The 20747-nt window shown below is 44.5% G+C and overlaps 1 protein-coding gene across 2 annotated transcripts in view; it reads right to left on the reverse strand.

Moving 5' to 3' along the window:
* Nucleotides 1–20747, reverse strand: part of ILA (putative protein kinase regulator ILITHYIA) — a 93580-nt gene that overhangs the window by 15231 nt on the left and 57602 nt on the right. For both annotated transcript variants that reach the window (XR_015265611.1, XM_086796548.1), the window contains exons 13-33: nucleotides 11690–11767; nucleotides 10940–11059; nucleotides 10762–10821; nucleotides 8458–8580; nucleotides 8176–8275; nucleotides 7730–7908; nucleotides 6704–7003; nucleotides 6449–6565; nucleotides 3258–3359; nucleotides 3025–3174; nucleotides 2667–2831; nucleotides 2381–2557; nucleotides 2104–2226; nucleotides 1911–1991; nucleotides 1716–1832; nucleotides 1450–1622; nucleotides 1182–1259; nucleotides 786–933; nucleotides 422–544; nucleotides 271–327; nucleotides 21–131 (exon numbers count right to left, since the gene is read on the reverse strand). Coding sequence is in view for 1 of the 2 variants with exons in the window: in XM_086796548.1 (XP_086652674.1) it covers nucleotides 21–131; nucleotides 271–327; nucleotides 422–544; nucleotides 786–933; nucleotides 1182–1259; nucleotides 1450–1622; nucleotides 1716–1832; nucleotides 1911–1991; nucleotides 2104–2226; nucleotides 2381–2557; nucleotides 2667–2831; nucleotides 3025–3174; nucleotides 3258–3359; nucleotides 6449–6565; nucleotides 6704–7003; nucleotides 7730–7908; nucleotides 8176–8275; nucleotides 8458–8580; nucleotides 10762–10821; nucleotides 10940–11059; nucleotides 11690–11767 (2682 nt within the window). In the remaining variant the exon portion in view is untranslated. The remainder of the gene's footprint in view (nucleotides 1–20; nucleotides 132–270; nucleotides 328–421; nucleotides 545–785; nucleotides 934–1181; nucleotides 1260–1449; nucleotides 1623–1715; nucleotides 1833–1910; nucleotides 1992–2103; nucleotides 2227–2380; nucleotides 2558–2666; nucleotides 2832–3024; nucleotides 3175–3257; nucleotides 3360–6448; nucleotides 6566–6703; nucleotides 7004–7729; nucleotides 7909–8175; nucleotides 8276–8457; nucleotides 8581–10761; nucleotides 10822–10939; nucleotides 11060–11689; nucleotides 11768–20747) is intronic.

The following is a 20747-nucleotide window of genomic DNA, read 5'->3' on the forward strand; positions in this document are numbered from 1 at the left end:
ATATCCTCAGTGGCTCATACCTGCAAAAGAACGTCCAGAGAATGCTTTGTGTTCTCATTTGGATCAGAGATTCCCAAAAGAAGTGTTGCAACCAGTGCTGATATCTCTGGATTTCGTATCACACTTCCAATCTACATGAATTGCAAAAACCATAAGAAACTATCCAGCTCTCTGAAAGCTAGAAAAGAAGTTCCCTCTGCAGAAATTGCTTGACTCAAAAACGTGCAAGAAGCCTATTCTACAGGGGAACATTTCAAGGCACTACCGTACCTGCTGCAATGCAGTTTGCGCAGCCGCCTGCACCTTTGGGTGTGTATCTGTCAGAACCTGCAAGAAGTTGTGTTAAGTTACGGCTGTGATTTAAAATTGAAAATTACAGTTAGCTTTAAAATTTTGGCTTGACAAATATTAGTGGTACAACCTCAGTCAGCTTCGGCACTATTGTTGGAAGACACTGAGATAATTGACGTGGAGCACAAAATGCCATGGCGCCAAGCAGCTGTACACTCCCTTGCTTTGTGCGCCAAGCTTTGTCTTCAAGTCCCTGAAAGAAGCAACCACTGGTTACAGCATATAATGCACATAATTTTGAAGTCATTAACTGGAGCATTATAGACAGCCGAGGGTTCAGGCAAGCTTTCAAAGCTTGTACTGGCACTAGACGTCTGATAAGTGTAGACCCTTTAAAAACGTTTTGCTTCAAAGAAGGAGCACATGCCTTGAATCAAGATAGCAAGCATCGTCTACCAGCACACTTGATTATGTATACTTGATGTCTTACACACCTTTAGAAGTGCTGGCAAAACGAGCTTCACTCCTTGTCCACTGAGCTGAGCCATTATTACTCTTGCCGCAGAATCAGCTGCTTCGCGAACTGCGACTACCTGGTCAGAGAAGCAAACCAGTAGCAGCGGCAAAATATGTATAACATACCTGCAAAGGGACACATTGTGAAACAACACATCAACTCTTACCTTAAGAATTCTAAACCAGAACTTCTTCAAGGGAGTATTTTTTGCAAAAGCATCATTAAGCTAAGCTAGCGGGCTCTAGCCCGAGTGGTCTCACCCTGGCTTGCCAATGCACAGGTCTAGAATTTGAAAACTGGCATTTACATATCTTTAATCTCTCCAAAAGAAAAGCTATAATATTTTCTCACTTCTCCAAAAGACTTGACTTACGGTTCAAATAGCCTGCCAAGCTTCTCGCATAAGCATTCAAAACCAAACAATGCCCCTTCACGTGCCTTTGCTGAGTTTCTGTCCAATTCCACAAAAAATCTTGAGATCGTTGAGTGGGAAATAGATATGAGATATGGGCAAACCATCGGCGTTATCCTATGAATGGAGCCTCAAACCAGGCAATGACCCTCAAGAGGATTGAAAGGCACGTGTTTCAAGAACTACTGGAAATGGACAGTTATAGACATGAATCAAGAGAAAAAAAAACCTGTCTTCTACTCCAGCTTTGAGTGCATCCATAACGCCGTATTTTTTAAGGCTGGAAAGGCCTAAACCTTTAACAACACCAGCCAATCCAAAAGCTGCACCACGACGCTCTCCATATTTCTCACTTTGCATCATTTGTTTTAATAACCTGGAAAGAAGAACCTGTGCATTTTCCTGGCAATGCACATGTGCAGGCCATATCAAGTATGTAACAAGAGACCAGTGTTTACCTAAGACTAAAACATGAACATCATTTCCATCACTTACCTGTTGAGACTGCATGAGAGGAGGTAAACAATCAGACACAGCCCGCTGCACAGACTCCGATGGAGTCTTCAGAACCTCCAGTAGCTTCTCCACTATGACTGAAACTTTTGGGTCATTCTGCATCGTTGATAATGGTAAGGGACAAAAGGAAGCATGGCAACTCAATTCAAAGTATAATGTTTCTTGAAAGCTTACCATCGATAGATGCTTTGCAAGTGCACCCATAAAAACAACAACACCCTCACGAACTAGATCATATTGTTCTTCATCAGCAGCCTGACAAACAAACATGGCAGTCAAAATTGCAAGTACAAGATGCTTAGTTCATTGAGTAATTATCACCTCAAGTGTTGCAGTGAAATGTATGTTCTGGCAAGAGGAAACCCACCTTTTTGTCCAGATAGTTCTCAAAAATAGGCAGTAGAAGGCCAACATTATCTTTTCCTTGCTTGTCGATAATTGCAATACCAGCATCCACCATTCTTGCTCGCACCTCCATGTTGATATCAGCCTGCTCAAGTTCACGATCAAAAAAGCTCACATCAGTCATATGTATAGAGGAATTCAAGCCAGCTACCACAAAAAATTCGTATTATGGTGCAAGACAAATGAAATGCATTGCTCCTCTACATAGTTCCAAAACCCAATCAAGGAAGAGAACAAACCAGAGCCCGAGATATAAGAAACGTTGCCACCACAGGAAGATCCTTCATTGTTAGAACATCTGCAGATGCACACAATGCAAGTGCCACCCCTTGCCTTGCAGGCCAGGTCGGATCTACTTCACCATTAACGGTAGGGAGATACTTTACGTATAGAGAAAACAGTGTTGATAGGGTTTCCTGCATCATAGAAGCTCAAAGTTTATGCCTATACTTAATAATCATTGCTGAAAAAGACTGGAATCCAGAATGTGGAGCAGATAACAGCAGCTTAGCAATTATATCTCACCTGTACACTGCTAGGGAACTCATCCATGGCAGCAGCCAATCCTTGTGAAGCAGCCAGTCTAATGCTATAATTTACATGTGATAAAGCTGTGAAAAGGCCAGTGAAATCATTTCCCAAATCATGATTGTACAGGTCCCATACTTCTTCTGCTGCCTCAGCATTGGACTGCAAGAACAGCAACAAAGAAAAATTCTATAAAAATATTATTTCAGACATTAACTCAGAGAACATACCCTCAAAATAATACAAAGTACTCCAATCAATTTATGGCTATGAACATGTTGTGATCAATAACCAGTATTTCTGAACAGTCCAAGTGTTTTTTAATGCCAAAGTTTAGTGCCATAGTCATAAAAACCTGCTCTGGGTCATGGAGTGACATCCATATGGTGGTTGCCAAAATGGAATCATGTGAGACTGCTCGCTTTTTCAAGGCCGGCACAAACTTGATTGCAAACAGGCATGCAGCCCTCACATGCGCCTGCTGAGAGTATACTCCCACAAGCGCCTGCAACAGCAATTTAAAAAATCAAACCTCAATAAACCCTTTAATCTTTTCAATTGAATATCCTCAACTGCTAAAGGGTTTACCTCAACTAGCTGTTCTGGCTTCAAACCTGCACAAAGCTCACAAAGCACTGGTTGTATCTTACTCTGATATGCAGGTATGCAACCAAGTAAATGATACAAGACCTGTATCACCAGCTCTTTTTAGTGCGTGCACATAGAGCACTGAAAGGTCTTATTTAGAAATTTGTCCTCAAGGAAAAAAATGAACCACAAAGTTCTGAAAATAAAACTATTTCACTGAGCAGACACAACTTGAAGGAATTACAAAGGAAGGAGAGAAGAAAAGAAGGAAAAAAGGGGAGAGAAAAGGACAGAAAAAGAAGAGAGAGACCAAAAAGTGTGGCTCCTACTTGGTAAAATCTTCCCGCAGCAAAGGAGTAGAAGATTCAGTCGTTTGCACTCTCTGAGCTCCCCCCCACTGTGCCTGCGTCCTGCCCCCTTCCCCATTTGAGTTTGTCTGTGCCCGCTACCCCCCCCCCCCCCGCCCCCCCAGCCTTCTTCTCCACTCCCCCTTCACACCTGTCTGCACCCCCCCCTGGCATCTTCTCCGCCCCTCCTTCACCCACCCTGCCCCGTTCCCCACCTTCGCGTCTGTGCGCGCCGCCTTTCTCCCTCTCTGCGCCTCCCTGCCCAGCTCCCTCCCCTTCCTCTGCACCTGCCCTTCCCCCCTCCCCTTTCCACTTTCGTTATGTTGATGAGTGGGCTTGCAGCCGTGGGGGCATGATCAGTATCTTGGCAGGCAATACTTTTTCAGATCATGCCCCGGTTACTCTATCCTTAGAGGACCCCTGGAGGCAGGACAGGCATGCGAGCTCTAGGACCCCAAGATCTGCAGCAGGATAGAGCAGATATGGGCGCGAATGGACTTTATCTCAGGCTCTGCTGCATGCACATTGGATGTGGGACTAGGGGAGATCAGCAGTTTCTTTAAGGAGGCAACCCAGAGCAGATTGGAGGGATTTCGGGAGCAAGAGAGGAGTCTGAGGAGGGGTCTGGCTTCTTTACATCAGCTTCAGGAGAGTTCCCCAGATAGCCCGTGGATTGAGAGTCAGCCTGCTGCCACTCGCATGGAGATTAGATCTATAGAGAAGAGGAGGGTGGAGTATAGGTACCATGCCAGAGCTTCATTCTAGACCCAGGCCGGCAATAGTCACAGGGGATTTCTTTGAGATAGCCGGCCCCCACAGGAGGAAAGCAAGGGCCTTTCTTTATTGAGATCCTTCCCTGCCCTCCATACATCCATATAAGATATCCCACTAAACCCATTTGTTTACATAAGGCTTTTCCCATCTTCCCTTGGGGAGTTTCTCGGTAGCAACCCAGTCATCACTAGCTGGACATGCAATGCACGTGATTTCTTTCACTTTTCTTCCTCTAAAAAGACCATCAGATGGTGTTTTGGGAAGTGTGGACTGGTTTTTGTTTCTTCGTGACTTGGATGTGGCATCCAAATCTTCTTGGCAACTTCTACCCAACGAGAAGTTGCGTCGATATCCTTCCGGAGGTCCTCCTTCCCAATTTCAATGGCCTTTTCCGCCTTTTCCAAGCCATCCTGGAGCTTGCATTAGCCACTTTCAACTGCTCTTGCAAGTGCAGTCCGTGCCAAAACATCACCTTCTTCCAATAGATTTTATTTAAGGAAGGCCTTAAGCACCTAAAACTCCAACCAGAGTTCCCCCAGTTCCAAGGTGCAGCCCGTCCTTCATGTGTCAATTGCATCCTTCGTTTGTTGTTTGACCCATGTTTCTTTGGACTCAAAGAACTCTTTCTGCAATTGAGTTTGGAGCTCCACTTTGAAAGATGAAATGCTCGCTTCCGTCTGTTTTTGGAACTCTAAATTCATCCCCGTTATTTCCTCTTTTCGTTGCAGGAGCATGTCTCTTATTGTGAGAATCCATAACTATATTTTAGGGGCCATCAAGGGCTTCGGGTTATGTGTATCTAGTTCCTGCAATCATTCCTTCAGCTTACCCTATTGGCCCCTTCGCTTGTTGTTACATGTAGTAGGGGGGGAAGTCGCCATTGTCTGCCCACAGTTCACAGGTGCGGCTAAAGCAGGATCGGGATGTGCAGGTCAATGCCATGAATGATGTCCAGTGTCCAGGGTCAGGATACCGAGAGAGAGAGAGAGAGAGAGTTCTATTAACGTTTACAAAAGACCTAAGGGTCTATGAGACCAAAAGTGTTACAATGTATCCATGAAGTGACTGGCTCATGGGAAAAAACATAAAGAAGAAAACCGATTAGAACTGAAGGAAAAAAAACATCCATGAGAATGTCAATGATGCAATGATACAACAGGAGGTCCTCGATATCAATGTCTGCATGGAGGCTCTCCACGTCCGCTGTCTGTGGATCCTCCAGAGACACAGGAGTACCCCTCCACAGACAGTGGGGTCCTCTTGTGTCTCAGGAGGATCTCGAGTGAGGCATCTCCTCAGACCAGTGGGTCTAGCTCGCTGCACCTGGATCGCTGTCTGAGGAGATGAGGGTCTCGAGCGTCTAGCTTGCTGCACCTGGATCGCTGTCTGAGGAGATGAGGGTCTCAAGCGTCTATCTTGCTGCGCCTGGATCGCTGTCTGAGGAGACACCTGGGAGGTGGGGTGGTACTGCTAGGGTGCACTCCATGACCAGTTGGGTAGGATCATCCAGGTCTGGTTGCTGGAGGGGGCCTCCATCCGGGGTCGGATGAAAGAAGCTTGTGATGAAGAGCTGTGAGGTATCTGGGGTCTGTAACTGTGCTTCCCTGCATAGCTGAACTCTATGGTGACACAACTCCATCAGATACAGTCCAAGGCACCATTGGTCTAGGAAGTCAATGATGCAAGACAGTGGACCAAATGCCTCCCTGAAGAGGCAATGAAACCTCCCTTGTATCTCATAGTACATCTGAGAAGATAGTGCTCCTCCATCTCGACCTCTAGTGAACAAAAATTGGCACATCTTGTTCTCCTCGCACAAGGAGAAGAGCAAGAAGCAAGAGAGAAAAAGGGTAAGGAAGAGGAAGAGGGAGGAGGAGGAGGAGGAGGAGGAGATGGAGGAGACAGGAATAGGAGCAGCAGGAAAAGAAGAAGCCAAGACCAGGAGAAGAAGAAGAAAGAGGAGGAGGAGGGGCAGGAGCAATCAGAGGGCGAAAGTGCAAGGACAATCCTGTTCTTTACCAAAAAAAAAATCAATAAAACATAACAGTAGATAATTCAAAAAGCATGAACCTCCAGCATCTTTATCCTTGGTAACGTCATAACAGGGGACGTGTGAAGAGACATGACTTCCAGCAAATCATCATGAAGATTTGTCTTCTTGGGTGATGCCAAAACTTGCTCCATGATCTGCCAGGGGCCAAAAGAAATAAGAGGGTGGAAGGTTGCAGAAGAGAGACATCAATGCTTCTTAAATAAAGTATATGTAAACCTCACACTGAATACATTCTTATCACATTACGATACAAAGAGAGACTTGCATCATACCGGGAACACAAAGGCAAAGGAAGGTGCAGGGAGTGGACCCTCTTTGCAAGCAACAACAAAGCCTGCAACAACACGTTCTATAACTGTCGGCTTCCTCTTATGTGTATCAGGCCCTTTGGAGATATTTACAAGATCTTGCAGGATAGAAATGTGTGATGTGGATATGATAGTTAAAGCAGCTGCCAGATCAGTCGCAAGGTGTCTTAATGAAGGTGCAACACACCCTGCGAGCTCCACCATTGCTCCATATGCCTCCATGCTAACAATCGGAGACCTCAACAATGGTGTGACCTGTTCAGCCTGACATAATAATACAGTTCAAATCAGTATAGAGTCTGTGATGACACACCCATTAGATGCCTGTGACCATTTTGAGCTTCAAGACTACAATATACATTAATTTTCTTGCCCCAATGTGAGCTCTTTGAACAGAGCAAATGCAGCCACTGGAGAGCCATGAGCACTGGATAGATCACACAAGGGTTGCAACTCAAGGAAGGGGATGAGCCACACTGTGGCATTATTATCAATATTATTCACAAAATGCAACTTAGAGAAGTTTTTTACTGACAAAACAATAGAAAGAGGCGAAGAAGAAGGGTAAGAGGGGGATCTTTTAATGCCTATCCATTGGTTTTACTGCACTGTGTTTTCTCAGCTTTTGTGAAAGTGTAAAGCTATTCTTTTCTTAATAGTAGTATAATCTTTTGAAGGAGGAAATGTAGCCATGGGAGAGCCATGAGTATTGGACAGATCACAAAGGTTTGCACCTCAAGGAAGGGGATGAGCCACACTGAGGCATTATCATCGGTAATAATAACAAGATGCCACTTAGATAATATTTTTACCATCAAAACTGTAGAAAGAGGAGAACAAGAAGGGTGAGAGGGAGATCTTTTAATGCCTATCCATTGGTTTTACTGCACTGTGTGCTGAGCTTTTGCAAAAGTGTAAAGCTGTTCTTTTCTTGATAGTGGCATAATCTTTTGAAACTCCACATGCATGCAACAGCCAAAATACACTAACCAGGTAGGGAAGTTCCTCGTGTGCAATAATTGGATTTCCTGAAACCACTTTACCAAGAGCTTTGAGACCCAGAGAGAGATTCTGTTCGATACAGTAAACCTTTTCCCGGACATCTGCCTCTTCCTTCAACTGCAATTCTCGTGCCTCTTCTTTAGCTGACTTTGCTTTATCAGTCTCACCTAAAAAAGGCATAAAAACTATTCAACCTTAGACTCTCCTTTGAGCTTTGTAAGGCTTCTTCAAGTAACAAGTTTTCATACAAAAATGCATCCAATAAATTAAGTGCAACTACACATACAAAATATAGCATAAATTAAGCTTTGAAAGGCTTTGTCAAGCACAAGTACACATAAAATTTATCCATTTAATTAAGCACGAAAATTCCACAACACCCAGTCATACATACTTAGCTTAGATTGAATAACTTAAGGTTAAGATGACTGTACCAGGCTTCTTCAAAGCTTTAGAAGCATCCTTCTTTCCTGAAGTTGGTCCTTCTTTTTTTAAGGATGCCTGCCGTGGTTGTAAAATGCTTTTGACAGGCTCCTTAAAAAGACACACGTATCAAGCATTATTTTTGCACTAGACTACTTCAAACAAAAATAAATACAAGCTAATAAAATCAAAGCAAGGGACCACAGAAAAATGCAAACAAAACACCTCTCTCAGCTAAGATATAGATATGAGATCGCAACACATGCCAAAAGTTGGTGTTTTCTCCAGCACACCTGATCACCATCATCATACATTTTGAACCGTCCTTTCGCATGCTTTACATTTTTGTCTGCAACAACTTCCGCAATATAAACACCCTGTTCAGTTGATAGAGTTCCCGGAGATGTGTTGAATATCTGGCATGATAATCCCAAAAATGTGCTTTCAGTCTATGATCCATATTGATCTGCATGTGAATACTTTTGACAAAGACCCCTGAATGTGTGCACAAAATCGTTTTTTCTTTTTATTTCTTTTTTCTTGGAGGAATAGATCCTTTTGGAAAAAAGGTATGTACCCTTTTTCTGTTTCTTTTCCTTTTTCTCTCTACAAAAGAAAAATTTTCAAAAAAAACACACCAAAAAGACAGATTCAATGCTGGCCACATTAAGGGGCCTTAAACACAATATGATCCCATCCAACCCTGCAGACAGGAAGGGTCCCAGGCTGCAGATGTGCAAGAAAGCTGCCCTCCATTTCTGCATGCCCCTAAAGCCATAGTCAAAGTGCTACTATCAACTGCCGAGAGTGAACGAGTTCTGTCTAGATGGCCCACATGGTCTCATCACACGTGCCCTCCAAACCTGTCATGCTATGAGGCTACTGATCAGCTCCCTGCAGGATTCTCAAGATATAGTCACCCACGGAGTCGTGTACCCGTCACACCTGAACGATTATAATTCAATGGAACTCCAAGAAGAAAGCTAGGCATGTGCACTCCTCCTGGTAGAGAAATTCTCAAGCCATCTCCATCTCCCAGCAACAGCTCCCCATGAAATAAAGTGATCGCACGCGTTCCTCCGTAAAAAGACTTGGGATCCTTCGCCAAACCTGTTGCATTGCAGCTAGCAGGCGCATAACCCAGCAGTGCGGGTTTAGAACTCGGACGGGAGAGATGCTGAGTTCAATCCCCACTGACCACCCATTGAAATTGTGGCCGAGGCCACAAGTTCTAATCACCTTACAAGAAGCCATGTAAAATGGCCTCAGGGCAGGCAACCAATATCACAACTACAAGAACGGGGAAGGAATTTTTTTTGGGGGCCGGGGGTGGGGGGGGTGTGGGGTTGTACAAGTTGCATTGCCGAGAGGTTCCAAAGGCAGTGCCACTGGGACATGCACCACAGCCCTAACAATGGTTCAATTACCCAAACTCTGGTGGCTCAAGGAGACAATCGCACTTAAAGCGGCCCACCAAGGACCAAGATTCAACTAGTATGAGATGTCAACTACCTCGACAGTTTTCAGTGAGAAATAAATTGAAAAGCCCGAATTCAACAGCTTAATCACCTATTCGTGTGCATGCTCTTCCATTTTCTCTGGCCAACTATTCTACAGGATATATGCACCACAATGGATAAGTTTAAGCACAGCTTACCTTCAAGTACAGAGTTACTTATACTCCTAATTCTTCAGCCTAGATCGCCTGTCGCACGGTCTTACAGACATGCATCTGGAAAATGTCATGCAGCACCTCTTGTCTATATTTCAGGTTAGCATGTTCTTTCATCCCAAAGGCTACTATCCACACTCATTATGGAATTGCCTTGCAGGACACTCCTGATCCTACTCCTCCTGGAGGAACAAACATAATCTGGTTGGTGGAATTCTATAACGAAAGGGGTCTTCTTGGCCCGAAGAATAGTGGTTATGGGAAAAATGGACGGGGAAAGGCGTGCTGTGGGGTGGCGAACCTACATTCACGAGGAGATCCATTTCTGAGAAAAATGCATTATACATTGTTCAATCACAGCATACAAAACAATCAGATACTCCAGACTCCAAAAGTTATAGAAATGGAAAGTTATCGTTATTTCAAAACTTGACAAAAACCAAAGTGCAATGTTGGCTCCATGAGAGTCTACTCACTCCATCATGCATAGCATAGACTATGTGCTATGACTCCCCACTCATGTCATCGGCGGCTAAGAGTAGGAGCAAGTTTACACATGAAGAGAATTTTTCATTTTTTGTTTTTTGAGCCGGGATCAGAAGCGAGAATAAAGAGACTCAGCCATGATGGAGATAGCACTAAAGAACGTGCACGCACAAAATAGATGGTTTGGAAAATCGCACTGCTTTGGATAGAAGGGTCAATAAAAACCATCTAGACATAACTTGGACAAAAGAAATCTGCATGTCTGCAAATATGGCAGAAAGATACACCAATGGAAAGTTTGCCTTATTTCCCAAACTTAACAAAAACCAAAGTGCAATCTTGATTCCATGAGAGTCTATTCACGAAGCTTCAAATCGTCAACTCCTTCATGCATAGCATATATCACATGCCATCAGATACTCCGTATTTCAAAAGATACCTTGATATCATGTTCGCTGAGTAAATCATGAGCACGCCTATCAATCAAGCCTTCCAAAGCCTGCAAGAACAAAACCCATCAGCAAATACTTCAAAATTTGAAATCCTCAGCAAGCAATAAAGAGCATCTGGAACCAAAAGGGCATAAAATATATATATTATAATTATAAGTCCAATACATGAAGAAAGATTGGAAAAAACTCCATCGGTATGGTCTGCATGATAGTATGAAGTGCGTGAAGGGCTGCTTGCGACTCAAAACTTCGCCCACTGAGTAATCCATGATGTCCCAGCAAGACCTGTTAGTTCAAAAAGATATAGTTGTTTCAAATAGAACATAACACAACTTTTGATGCAACTAAATGTGTTTGAGCAATTTTCATCTATTATACTGGATGCAGCAGCAGCACCCTGCCTACGTTTTCCATGCCATCAGAAGGAAAACAAAGTTCTCCAAAACATAAAACGTTTCAGATTTTTTGCAAGTCAAGATGATTGCGAGCCCTCCAAAGTAGGAAAAATCAAGAAACGAAGAGGGGAGATTCCTCCATGGCTGGCCACACAGTAAGAAAATTTGCATGCCCATAGAGAAGAAGCCAGCTCCGGGACGGGAAGGGAAAGGGACAGAGTCAAAGATGGAGGGAACCAAACTGGCTGTTAACACCATTAGTTTCATCAGGGGCTCCTGTCAAGGGCACTGGAAAAGGGAGAGGCAGAGGTGGGGAAACCAAGGGGTCCCTTTCATGAAATTGGGCATCTAGCTACTTCCACATCATGTGAGTGTGCATGTAAGTCGAATGAGTATATGCATCTGTAAGATCTAAGACATGTTTGGTAATTTGTATCGGAACATTGACACATTTAACCAAAATTGTGGCTATCTTGGATACTAAAAAAGACTTCAATTATGTGGGCACAGTAAGGTCTACCTCACACAGAGAACTGATGTCGGTGGCCAGAGCACCAATAACATTAAAGCCTTGTCCCTTCAACCTTCTCAGGAGCACCTGCAGCACATATGCAACATAAGCTCCAGCATCAATAATAATGGCGCAACAAAAACACAGATGTTTTACAGAATCCACAATTAAAACTTTTCACATGATTTCAAAAGAAATCTTAGCTGCAGCTGGCAACAGTCTACTACACAAATTTACCAATGAAACTTTAGGCTGTTTGCAAGACTTGGCAGGTGCACCTAAATTCATGTGCACTCTGTCTCAAGTTTGATGAGTGCAGTCTGTCTTCGTTTCATATGTGCCTACTCACAGAGCTTTATTAACATCAACTTCATGATGCAGAGCATAAACTGCATACTTAATGCTATACTTATCAACTGCTGTCATTTCCCATCTTTAGAAGCCCTAAAGTCTCTACCACAGCCCAACACACCAGCAAACTACCTCACTCCCAATTCCACACACTGAAACCGCTGAATCTCCCGTATGTGCAGCAGCACCCTTCCCCCACCCCTTCACACCCAGGCCAGCTAGCCTTGCACCTGCATCCCTAAGTCATTCCACCTTCTTTCCCTGCTGTTCGCATCTCTCTCTCTCTAAGATTTTTCCCATCTCTACCTTTTTTTCCATTTTTTGTTCCTCCAACCATTTCTCCAGCCCCCCCTTTTTCCGCTCCTTAACCTGCTTGTGGGCACCCATCTCCGCTCTCCTGTGCTTCGGCCAGCCCCCTCCCCCCTCCTCCACCACCTCTGCCCGTCTCCGATGCCTCTTCACCATCCCCTCCACCTCTTCCTCACTTCCACTTGCTCCCCCCTTCTTCATGTAAACCCCCCCCCACCCCGCGGGGCGAACCCACGCCCAGCTTCATCTGCTTTCACCGGCCTCCCCTCCATTTTTCCCTCTTTTTTTTGTCCACGCACCCCTTTTTTATTTCATTTTCCTGGTCCCATACGCCTCCGTCCTTCTTCCCCTTCCACTCCATCCACCCCGTCTGAGGCTGTCAACACCTGTTACATATCTGATGCGGACCTCCAACTTTTCGCCTCAACTGTGGCCTCTCTTCAGGCTACTACACTGATCTGCAAATTTATCAGTAGCAGACCAGCCCGTGGACAGATCTGCGACTTCTTGCAAACCGCACTTGTCAGCGAGCTAGGGTGTATTGTGGACATCCACTTCCCCGGCCACAGCTATGTTCACCCGTACAAGGCCGCCATCATCTGTCACCTATCCAATGCAGACCTCCAGCTTCTACTTTATAACTAATGTGAAAGGTGTGGGTTTCAGACTACACTAAAAACCCAAGAACAAATAATAAACAGAGCAGACAACTTATACTTTAGGTGCCCCTTCAATAATAAAGGGTGGTTTTCCCAAACTTGGGCCATGTGTATGGGCATGAGTGGCCTCCAAAAACAGCTGACAAGTGGTTGAATGCATGTGCAAAGAGTATGGAGAAAGCATCTAGAATGAACATCCTACTTCTCTCTCTCCTAGATATGCTATTTTCATTCTACCTTTTGCCTCTTGCTCTCTACCTCGTTACCTAGTTATTGGGACTGGTTTTGGGCCTCTTTCTTAAGCTTAATCACTCTAAATGTTTGCCCTACTGCTCCTCAGCCGAGTTCCACTTCTGGTTGGCCTGTTCTAGGGCTAATTTAAAAATTCCATAATAGCGTCTGGACTGTTTTGAAGCTGTGAGAGGGTGCCCTACCACTACACAACCATGGAAAAGAGGTAAATTCGGCACAAATCCATTTATTCTTCAATTTTGAAGACTCTTATGATGGAACAGATTTAAAAGGCTTATCAGAGAACCAGATTACTCTGTGAGAGAGTGTTCACCTCCAATGGTAGGTAAGTCCGTGAATGTGTGCGAGATCTCATCGAATCCTGGGCCCGGCCATTATGTGGTCTACGGATGGCCTTGTGGACCATACACTTTGTGAAGAAGGTGGAGGTGGTGGGGAAATGCAAGTTTACACAACTAACATGAAGTGGTCCAGCTCAGTTGGCCTAGTCTTTCTATGAATAGGACCCTTCTGAATTCTCCCACCATTCTACACATCTTCTGTAAGTCTACCAGCCAAGGGAGAGAATCAGGTCTTGCATAGTAGTAAATTCAGCCCGACAGTAGCCATTCACAAAATGAGTTCAAGGCTTCCTATTGCACCACATTTCAGCATTGGAAGAGGAATACGTGACAGTCACTCACTTTATTCATAGTTGGCCCAGTATTTAATTGAGTTTTCTAAAGATCTAGCACAATGCATAGCTGTTATGTACCTGGTGCTAATCTTTAGGATTAGTGGTCTAATCCAGCAGGGTTAGGGGAACCCTTAGATTAGAGGAAGCACGCTCATTCAGGCGGCTAAGGCTCATGGTTAATAATACCAAGTATACTTGCTATTTATGATGACTTTATAGTAGCAATAGCCACTATATAAGTGAGACTTGGGTTATTATTGTTTACAGAAAGTTATTCACTCTGTGGTCTGTGATGGAGATGGACTACGATTACCGTCGAGAACATGATTGGATTCAATGGATCACAGACGGTCATGCTGAAGGCCTCAGCAAGTAGGCGTTGGCGGTATACCAATGCTGACTAACCGACCTGAAGAGCTAGATCTAGTAGATAGATTTGCATAAGAAATCAACTTTAATGGTTTTCTTGACGGGCAAGAAATGAGCTTGCTTGCTAAACCTGTCCACAATGGTCCAAATAGCATCATTCCCATGCTGGGATCTAGGCAAGTCCATAATAAAATCCATAGTAATACTTTCCCAAGGTTGCGAGGGAATAGGCAATGGATGAAGCAAACCTGGAGGTTTTTGCCTGTCAAATTTCACCTTTTGGCAAATAATACATGCACGTACATATGCCTCAATGTCTTTACGCATGCTTGGCCAAAAGAAATATCTTTCAATCATGCGTGTAGTGGGCATGATGCCTCTGACCAGCATAAGGTGGAGCGTGACATTCCTCCATAACCTTTGGACGCAAATCCTTCACCACACATAGGCAATTATCCTTCATAAGATAACCCTCGTTGATAACATAAGAGGCATGTGAGTGACCAACCATCAAATCAGTCCATATATGGCAAAAATCAGCATCCAAATGATACAAATCTCGCATAGCAGACGAGTCGCCATGAGAGGCCACTGAAACTGCAGCCACATAAGGCCTCCTAGATAATGCATCTGCCACCACATTTTTCTTTTCCGGAGTATGCACAATCTGAAAATGAAACATGGAAAGAAAGTTTGCCATTCTCATCTGCTTCTCCGAAAACTTTTTTTGAGATAGAAAGTATCTCAAGCTTTGATGATCGGTCTTGACTACAAATTCAGCCCCAAGAAGATAATGTTTACATATCTTTAAGGCATGAATTACAGCCAAGAGCTCTTTCTCATAGATATCCATATGAAACTCAGCATCATGCAAACGACAGCTCTCATATGCAACTGCATGCCCTTCTTGATTTAGGACAGCCCCTATACAATCGCCACAAGCATCACATTCCACTACGAATGACCTTTGAAGTCAGAAACAATCAATACGGGTCCACATATGAGAGCATGCTTGAGCTGCAAGAAGGCATCCTGTTCTTTTGGAGTCCATTTGAAAGTGGTTTTCTTCTTTGTGAGATCATGTAGAGAGGAGGCTATCATAGCAAAATGCCTTATGAAACGCCTATAATATGAACATAATCCCAGAAAACTACTTACTTGATGTACGTTTTGCAATTCTGGCCAATTCCGAATGGTTTCTATCTTTGCAGGATCCATTGTTACTCCATCCTTGGATACAATGTGACCCAAATAATGTATCTCTGAAAGGAAGAACTCACTTTTCTTGGCATTAATGAAAAGTTAATGCTTTCGCAGCTCTTCGAACACTGTGACCAAATGAGTTCTATGTTCCTGCTCATTCTTGGAGAAAACCAAGATGTCATCAAAGAATACTCCTCTGAATTTGCGATGGGATCGGAATATCCTATCCATCATAAGATTAAATGTGGCAGGAGTATTGGTGAGACCAAAAGGCATCACCAAAAATTCAAATAATCCAAAAGCTGTCCTGAATGCAGTTTTATGGACATCTTGTGGCACCACTCGTATTTGGTGATAACCACTCTTCAAATCAAGACGGCTGAAACAAGCCGAACCATCAAGCTTATCCAAAATGTCATCAATACGCGGAATTGGGAATCTATTCTTGATGGTAAGCTTATTTAAAGCTCTATAGTCCACACACATGCGGAATGACCCGTCTTTCTTTTGAACAAGAAGCACGGGAGAGCAATAAGGTGAGGAACTTGGCTGAACCAAACCTCTCTCTAAAAGCTCATTTACTTGCTTCATGATCTCTTCTTGTTGTGCGGCACTCACGCGGTATGCGAGTTTGTTAGGTGGAGAATTGCCTGGAACAAGATCTATGCGATGATCCTCAGGCCTTTGGGAAGGTAATTCACCTGGCAATGCATCAGGAAAACAATCGTTGAATGCATGAAGAAAATTCAGCCTATCGTAAGTCATAGCATCCACATTTTGATGATTTGGTACAATGCTATCACGAACAAAAACCAAGTACGCAGAAAGACTCTTTTTCATTGCTTTATTAATCTGGATGTGAGATACAAGTGGAATGGAATCCCCTTCCTTGCCAGCATCAATGAAATGCATGCGGCCTCGATGCATAAAAGAAATCGTATTTGTCTTGTACTCTTTGCGGGGCTCAAGCCTATGATGCCATGGCTTGCCCTGCAATACATCACATCCATTAAGTGGTGCAACTAAGAAATGCTCATTATCAAGGTAACCCTGGATATGTATGCGCAACTTCCCTATCAGTGGGGTAACCTGCACCTCTTTACCAACAAAGGCAGCTTCTGCTTCAATCTGAGGTCCCATGCTCTCAACCTCAATACCCAAGGCAGCTGCCATCTGAATAGAGATGAAATTATCGGTTGCACAATCATCAAACATGAATAGGACGGGCTAATCCTTGATTTGACCCCATGCTTTTTGCATACCATCCACTCTTTTGCATCATGTTTTGTGTTTCCCTGCACATCGGGAACTGCATGCAGATTAGCCTTGGTTTGCTTGTCCTCGTGCTTTGGTTTGCGGTCAAGGCAGTGTCGAAACATGTGCTCTTTGCTGCCACAAGAAAAACATTTTCCCTCCTTGGCATATTGCTCCCTTTGCTTGGGGGTCAAGCCAAATTTGTTCTTCTTTGGCCCATGATCTTTAGATGAGGTGTTTTCAGCTTTACCTCCCTTCTGGATCTCTCGGAAGTTCTTTTTCAGTGACTGTTCACCTTTTTGCAGATTTGGGACAGCCTTGTCTTTGCCCTTTGAACCGCCTTGATCTTGCTTAATTTTGAGCACCAATTGCTCCGTAGCAAGAGCAGAGGCTATAAGCTGTTGCAAAGTATGTTTCGAGTGCAATTCAATGCCCGAACGATAAGCTGGTTGCAATCCGGAGCGAAACTTCCTCTTTCTTTCATCCTCATTGATTTGCATAAAAGGAGTTACTTCAAGCAACACTTTCCAAAACTTATTGACATACTGTTGCACACTTTCATTATCTCTTTGCTCAAGTCTATCCCATTTTTGGGTGAGAGTTTGCTCCGCATTAGGTGACAAGAACTGAGCATAAAATCTATCCTTAAACTCTTTCCAGGTACAAATGGGATCTTTGGTGATCTTTTCAGTGATCCACCAATGAGCAGCGGTCCCCTTCAAGAACATGCTAGCATGGCTTACTTTAGACTTCTCAGTGAAGTCCTCATCGCTAAAAGCAATGTCAAACTGTGCCACAAATGCTAACACTATGGAAGCATCATGCTCCATATGAAAAACATCAAACTTAACGGATTTGTCTCCTACTTTAAATTCCTTCAGCTTTCTGGCATGAGGCTCATGGTCCTCTCTTTTTCTTTTCCCCTTTTCCAACGGGGTCCATGGAGAGACATTGCCTTATGCAGGAAGGTCACATGTATTTGATTCTCAGGTTCGTGGAGCACATGCCACCGTGCTTCATGAAACTTCCATGATGGCCCATGGAGCCCATGCAGATAGGGCTGACAACTCAGTAGGCAAGGCTCTTCTAGTGGTAGACCTGTCACCCCCTCCATGGGATACATGTCCTGAATGCATGTGACCATCATGCCTTCCATGAGCACTAGCATACATATACCTGTCAGCCTTTGTGCCTTGTGGAGAAGATGCATGACGAGAGGTGACTGTCACCTCTTCCCTTTGCATAAATGACCTCAACCTTTGAGATGCAGGATCTCCATGCTTCAAGCGAGGTGGATTTCTGAATTTCAGCTCTCCATCTTCCCCCTCTTTGATGTCACCCTTGCGGAGGAGGTAGGAAAGTGCCAACTCCCTTGGCTTCTTGCCCACTTCCCGTGCCATGGACTCAAAAGTCACGTCTACCATTGCATCGGCTTTCCTTGCTTCAATGGCACTTTGCACATGGGGATCTTCATGCAAAAATTTCAGCTCTTGCTCTTGCGCCTACAAAAGCTTTCTCATATGCTCCAATTCACTTCTTGCATGACTGCTTTCCTCGAGACAGTTGTCCCCTTGAATCACTATCTTTTACCCTCTCAAGGGGCTTGTACCTTCCTTGTAAAGCATCAGAACCACGCGAGACACTTGATGGGCCCCTCAAATTAGGCACTTCCAAAGGGTTGCCTTGGCTGTCCATTGTGTTAATTGTGCTAGAAGCGGGGTGTCCAATACACAGGTTCGTTTCCCCACTAAGAAGAGGAAAATAACCGTGCTCTGATACCAATGAAACCGATCCCGTCTAGTGGGAATAGACTCCGTTGGACACCCACACGCGTAATAGCACGACTTAAATATCACAATTTGAATGGACAACTTAATAACAACGGAAAAACTGCAATGAAATGAAATGTTGATCAATGGACACCAGCACTGGGGCCGGAACGGGCCGACCCCCCCCCTCAATATATGATATATTATTGGGAGTATTTAAAAGATACAATGCTCCATGGGTTCAATGAACCATATGATGTCCATGTTCCCAGCACCGAATGGGTGTTAGCAGCAGAGAGTAACCCTTATCAAATTTACATCAAAGTCCTTTACTTAAATCTCAATCCACTTACCTGTAGCTCGCTAGTGGAAGACAAATACACAAGGCATCTAAGTGTAGCTGCTAGAGATGGAAACCAGGGCACAGCAGCCTACTGGCAAGAGGAAAGAGTGCGTAGCCGCCTGGAGAGTGGAGAGGAGCCTGGGAGAAGCCACCTGTGGAGGGTTGGAGGCCCAGCAGCCTGTGGAAGGGGGCGTAGCCGCCTGAGGAGGGCGCATCCGCCTGTGCAGTCGCCTGTGGAGGAGGCTGCCCGTGCAGGGAAGCGCAGCCGCCTGAGGGCAAATGGAGACGAGGTTTGTGCGCAGTCCACCAGCGTGCAGCTGTCTGAGAGGACAAGCGGAGAGAGATGATCCTGATTCGCCTGTGCGCAGCTGAATATATGCAAGAGGAGGTTCACTCCTAAGCGATGGAAGAGGGTGCATGATAAGCAGCTGGCGGCCCACCACAGTTGCATGGAGGCGGCCAGTTCTAAAATCTCAAGGTGAGGGGTGGGTAGGTGGCCATGCACCCACCCCACACATAAGATTAAGAGAGGGGTTTCCCTCCCCACCTTGACCCATACGTGGGTGCCCATAATGGGTGCCCACCCTACCAAGGAAATCATTAAATATTTGGGAGGGTGCCCACTCTTTAATGAATGTGAACTTACAACCTTATAAAAAAAGAAGGTTAGAAAGAAAGCTATAAAATAAACAATTGCAATACACTTACCACCTGTTCACACGCAACAACAAAACTCGTCAGAAGACAGAGCAAACTTCACGACTCACTGGCAAACGTTCCTGCTCAGTAAGTGGCACGTCAAACAGGCAAACACAAAAATACAAGTCATGCGAAAACAATTCCAAACATGCAAAACATGAATGCATGTGCAAACAGTATCATGGACATATCTCCCGTTCATGGAACAAGTATTAAACATCTGTCGGGCACAATGATGGCACGACAGAAAACATAAATCCCGGTCTTCCTATGGAGTGACAGTCCCATAGGTAAGACACAGATCCAGGCATGAGCCTCCCTATGGAGTGACACTCCCATAGGCAAGACATGGCACAAATACTGGCTCTTCCATGGCGTGACAATCCCATGGATAGAACACAGTCCTACTAACCCACGGGTGGCACCTCCATGTTATGCAAAAATACTGGCCCCTTCACATGAGACACCGGCCTGGCCTCAAGTGAACGAGACACAAATCTGGAGATGGACCAAATGGTCGGCCAATTGGTGACAGTATTACTTGAGGGAGGGTTGTCGTGTATGAGTGTTCTACACTTATGAAAGCTTCATGATCTTTATTTGGGGCAAGATTGCCAGGACGAGTGTTCTATATGTATGGTAGCCCTGAATTATGGGAAAAAATAAGAGGGCCGATTGATGTGGTGGGACTAACTTGAAAGTCAGTGTCCTTCAGGTGGGAGTCTGGTTGTGTCAAGGCGGGATTGGGAAGGAATTGATCACTCTTGACTGAATCTTCTATATATTATATAAAAGAAGAGTTTTACAAAGCTACCACGTGGCATGAATTGGAGGTTTGGGAAGAGGAGGAGGTTCAAGGAGGTTAGGGTATAATTTGAATTTGGAGGTTTGAGGAGACGTGCGAAGCAAGGATCAGCCCACTAGTATGTCTAAAGGGGGTCTTGTTTGGAGTGTATCCTGGTGGTATAGGACGCTAGGATCTGTTAGCAGTCATCTCCTATCTGTACATATTACTCAGTGAGGGCCTTTGTTGTGGGTGTGCCCGCCTAGGAGTTTTCTCCATTTTCCCCCATTTTTTCCATGTTTTCTCTAGTTTTTAGTCGTGGGGGCTGCCTGTTGCTGGCCGACTCATTCTGTCCTGGCCGACTGGTTTTTACCCAATCGTGGACATGTAGTCAGCCTG

This window comes from Cibotium barometz, chromosome 64 (genome assembly GCF_041138505.1).
Source record: "Cibotium barometz isolate CiBa-2024 chromosome 64, ASM4113850v1, whole genome shotgun sequence".
In the NCBI taxonomy this organism is placed as follows: domain Eukaryota; kingdom Viridiplantae; phylum Streptophyta; class Polypodiopsida; order Cyatheales; family Cibotiaceae; genus Cibotium; species Cibotium barometz.